The 5000-nt window shown below is 46.5% G+C and overlaps 1 protein-coding gene across 2 annotated transcripts in view; it reads right to left on the bottom strand.

Annotated features, from left to right (window-relative positions):
• The window catches only part of frmd3 (FERM domain containing 3), a 55112-nt gene that overhangs the window by 12766 nt on the left and 37346 nt on the right, over positions 1 to 5000 (bottom strand). Inside the window, exons 10-11 of one of the 2 annotated variants that reach the window (XM_031571057.2) lie at positions 1790 to 1878; positions 774 to 848 (exon numbers count right to left, since the gene is read on the bottom strand). In XM_031571057.2, the coding sequence (XP_031426917.1) occupies positions 774 to 848; positions 1790 to 1878 (164 nt within the window). The remainder of the gene's footprint in view (positions 1 to 773; positions 849 to 1789; positions 1879 to 5000) is intronic. The other variant, XM_031571058.2, reaches the window with a different exon arrangement.

Raw genomic sequence — 5000 nt, 5'->3', positions numbered from 1 at the left:
AAAACTAGTTTTAATTAACCAGTTTTAGTAAGCAGTAAATCAGTCAGCTGTCAAGTCAGCTGCTAGAGTGATCAGTTAAATGAAAACCTCCATATTCTAAACCACAACCGCATTCGATTCCTTCTGAGGTATGATGCGCTTACAGCTTAATCCTGAGGGCGGCGGTGTTCTGACGATGTTCAGATTGTCTAAGAAGCTCTCAGTGAGTGTGAGAGAAAAGATTTTCATTCAAAAATGACAAGCTGTGGCACACATCCAAAAAGCTACAATTTAGTGCACACGGCAGATTAATGCACGTCCAACCAGAACATTTTACTGTGCCACATAAATCTGCTCTATTTATCATGAGCTCTGGCTTCACAGACTCATGTGGGGGGAAAGGACACAAGCACATAAAAACAACAAACAAAACAGAAAACAAACAAAAGTGTTAGTGAGGTACTGCTACTAGAGCCAGCTGCACTGGCCATCAACACCGACTATAAAACCTGGAGTACGCTGGACTGCAAAAACACTAATGGGAGAACGGATGGCCCAGTGGAACACTGGAGTATAGGCTGACTAACTGACTGACTGTGACTGGAGAGTCGATGAACTGGTTTTGCACTGGTTTATCAGCGCAGACAGACAGACTGGCTGAAAGCGCTAATGATTGCGGACTGATTCACTAGAGCACTGAGGAGCAGTCTGGAGTTTGCATGAAGGGCAGACAGACACACACACACACACACACACACACACACACACACACACACACACACACACACACTCACCTGTATCGGAACCGGCACCCTTTGAAGAAGATGGTGCTACTGGAGACTGTCTTTATCTGGCTGGACTTGGCACATCTGGTCGAAACAGTGAGAACAGGACACAGTTTGTGTGAGTGGCTGCTACGTATCAGAGACTTTAAATGATTAGCATCGTACTCCAAAGATTACGCACAGAGTCTTAGGCTGCTACTGAGGCTTGTTGGCTGAAGGTCAAAGCATCTTTTTTCATAACAGCTAAAGCAAACAATGACCTTGAAGATTGTTTTTGTAGGTCAGAGGAAGCCTAGTCTTTTGAGACAATTAGGGGTCAAATGAAGATTTGGAGACATTTTTCTGAAGAGAAAACTCAACCCTCTCCTGTGCTCCTCTCTCCTCTCTCATTACAGCTTACCTCACCAGGAAACTAGAGACACACAACTCTGTTCTAAACAGGATGGACAGGGACACAGTTGAGAAGAAGAGAGGGAGAACAGGAGACAGATGAGTGTGATAAAGAGACAAAAGATGAACAGAGAGAAAGGGGAGAATAGAGGAGAACACTGGGGCTGTAGAGAGGAGAACACTGGAGGAGAACACTGGGGCTGTGGAGAGGAGAACACTGGAGGAGAACACTGGAGGAGAACACTAGAGGAGAACACCGGAGGAGAACACTGGAGGAGAACACTGGAGGAGAACACTAGAGGAGAACACTGGGGCTGTGGAGAGGAGAACACTGGAGGAGAACACTGGAGGAGAACACTAGAGGAGAACACTGGGGCTGTGGAGAGGAGAACACTAGAGGGGAACACTGGAGGAGAACACTGGAGGAGAACACTAGAGGAGAACACTAGAGGAGAACACTGGAGGAGAACACTGGGGCTGTGGAGAGGAGAACACTAGAGGAGAACACTGGAGGAGAACACTAGAGGAGAACACTAGAGGAGAACACTGGAGGAGAACACTAGAGGAGAACACTAGAGGAGAACACTGGAGGAGAACACTGGGGCTGTGGAGGTCACAGATGGAGAAAGACTCACTTGTAAAACGCCTGATTCTCAACTCCACATTTCCACAAGTGTTTGCATGCTGCTGGCGTGGAGGTGTGGAAGGTCAACACCAGTTTCTTCTGCAGAGAGAGAGAGAGGGGTGGGGGGGTGGTGAGATCAGATGCACATTGGGACTGAAGCCACAACCAGGAGATAGAGAAGAGAAAACGGGCTGACAGAGATCGAGAGAGAACAGATGAGTTGAGCGAGAGCTGATAGTCAATCACACAGTGGAGCAGGAACACTAAAATGGCGTGAGGTTTGGAAGAGAAACGCTGACCTGACACCTTTCCCATCACATTTACAATACAGGGAGAAAGGAGGGGGGGAGGACTGGATGGATGAGTTTCAGATGGAGAAAGACAGAAAATAAGAGTAAACAGAAAGAGAGATTGAGGAACGAGGGGTAGAGAAAGAGAGACGGGACTCCAAAAATGAGAGGATAGCAAGTATTATATAGTATATCTATATATATCTAGCCATTTGTGGAAAACAGATGGCAAAGGGGGAGAGGAAATCGATGAGAGAATAGTAGCTCTGTAAAAGGTTCCATACTTTCTAGGCAACTCTGGGCTGTGAAAAATGGGCTCCTCACCTGCTTATCATACTTGTAGCAAAGCAATTCCACCCTACCTGAGTTCCACCCTACCTGAGTTCATCACAGAAACATGGCATTTATCACAACTGTTATTTTGTGAATCCCTGGAATTTAGATTACTGGGATTCACAAGGCAGTGGAATACACGCAGACATTCTATCTCTTTGGTGTCCACTTGAATTTTTTCTAACAGTAGATAGATGCTGATGAGCACATAAACGTCAAAGATAAATGCATGTATGTTGTAAATTCACACAGAATACCTGTCACGGTTCTGTTAACTGTTCTGCTAACTGTTTGGTAAATTGTATGGAACCCTTGAGGTCTGCACTGGGCTGAAACCAGGTTCCGTTCCATTTACCGCTCACCGCCCTGATCAAGTAGTACCCTGGTGGATCAATACCGGCTCGCCCGACAGACATGCAGTGCTCCGCCTGACCTGCAGAGGGCACCACTGCATAGCTGCCGGCTAGTGCTGGTCTGAGGCTAATGTAACAGGATACCTTTAATGTCATTACAGAGCTGGTGACAAGAAGTCAGATGAGGGGAGTTTCCATGAAACCATTACAGCAAAATGGAGATGAGAGAGAGAGAGAGAGAGAGAGAGAGAGAAAGAGAGAGAGAGAGAGAGAAAGAGAGAGAGCAGCCTAACAAGGTTCAGAGAACCCAATAGATGGAAAGGGGAGGGAGTGGAGTGGGGTGGAGTGGAGTGGGGTGGGGGGGTATTTCAAGAGAGCAAATGTCAAGAGCTAGAAGGAGAGGAAGAGAGGAGGGAGAGGAAGAGAGAGGAGGGGGAGGAAGAGAGAGGAGGGGGAGGAAGAGAGAGGAGGGAGAGGAAGAGAGAGGAGGGGGAGGAAGAGAGAGGAGGGGAGGAAGAGAGAGGAGGGGGAGGAAGAGAGAGGAGGGGGAGGAAGAGAGGAGGGAGAGGTGGCAGGACGAGGAGAAGGAGAAATCTTTCCTGCTGGGTAGAGAGATCAGTCATGGAGGTGTTAACACTCATTCACAACACAGCAACCAGAGACACACGGGACTTACAAACTTTACCTATCGGCAAATGGGTGTGTAAATTAGTGTAGTAGTCTGTGATTGCAAATATATATGTGTGTGTGTGAGAAAGAAGGTGGACACAAATATTCCCTGTGTGTTGTGTTATCATGCAGAGACCTCACTGACTTGACAGAAGTCAGCTCACTAATGAATCACTCACTCACTCACTCACTCACTCACACTCTATCTCTCTGTCCCTCTCTCTCTCTCACACTCTCTCACTCTCTCTCACTCTCTCCCTATCTCTCACTCTCTCACTCCCTCCCTCTCTCTTGTTCTCCCTCACTCTCTCTCACTCTCTCGCTCATTCTCTGTCTCTCACTCTCTCGCTCACTCTTTCTCTCACACTCTCGCTTATTCTCTCTCTCTCTCACTCACTCACTCTCACTCACTCACTCTCTCTCTCCCCCTCCCTCAACTACTGATATAGAGTCAACAAGTGCTCTCCTTCCAACACCAAGACAGGAAAAGAATCTCTTCAACAGATGGCTGAAATCCTTTTTAATCAGTAGGAGATAAAAAAAAGTTAATGAAAAACACACACACAAACACACACGCACACACGCACGCACACACACACACACACCTCAAATAATTTTGAGAAATTAACAACAACGGTGTCGAGCTTCATAACTGCCACACAGCTCAATGCTACACACTGCACAAGTACATGTTAATGCCATGTTCACGTCATGTCGGATCCAATGAGACTTTACAGCTCTTCAGTAAAATAAGGATGGCTTGTGTCAAATATGACCTCACTGTTGCAAACTAAACTCGATAGCCAAGTCAATTTAGATCACTGTCTCAACCAATATACATAATCACCACAAATCACTGAATAACCACCAAGTATTGTACGTTTACGTTTTTCGTTTTTACAACTTGGTCATTCACACATTAGGACGACAAAAAAGCTCAGAAATCCTTCTGTGGGAATTCCCACATTAAGTTGTAACTCTGGTAATTCCGATACTGCCGTGTTTCCGTAATTCCGTGATGGTGGCATGACATGTTATTACTGTTGGCTGTAATGTGAGGCCTCAAGCAGTCTTATGACGGGCTTATGAAGCATTATGTGAGGCCTCAAGCAGTCTTATGACGGGCTTATGAAGCATTATGTGAGGCCTCAGGCAGTCTTATGGCGGGCTTATGAAGCATTACGTGAGGCCTCAGGCAGTCTTATGGCGGGCTTATGAAGCATTACGTGAGGCCTCAAGCAGTCTTATGACGGGCTTATGAAGCATTACGTGAGGCCTCAGGCAGTCTTATGACGGGCTTATGAAGCATTATGTGAGGCCTCAGGCAGTGCCATGCTGGGGAGTCTGGATTGGTAGAGGCTTCCTTAGTGTTTCAGAATAATACTCACATATTTTACACATGATTGACAGAGAAACAGACCAATCAGATGCAGGGAGCCACATCACAAGCACAAGGTGGACAGAGGGAATGGTTAACAGGGAGTGAGTGATGGTACCATATGGAAGGTGTGTGTGTGTGTGTGTGTGTGTGAGAGTTTGTGTGTGTGTGTGTGTGTGTGTGTGTGTGTGTGTGTGT

The sequence above is a fragment of the Clupea harengus genome, chromosome 7, assembly GCF_900700415.2.
Source record: "Clupea harengus chromosome 7, Ch_v2.0.2, whole genome shotgun sequence".
Lineage (NCBI taxonomy): Eukaryota > Metazoa > Chordata > Actinopteri > Clupeiformes > Clupeidae > Clupea > Clupea harengus.
This window is presented reverse-complemented; position numbering and strand designations above follow the sequence as displayed.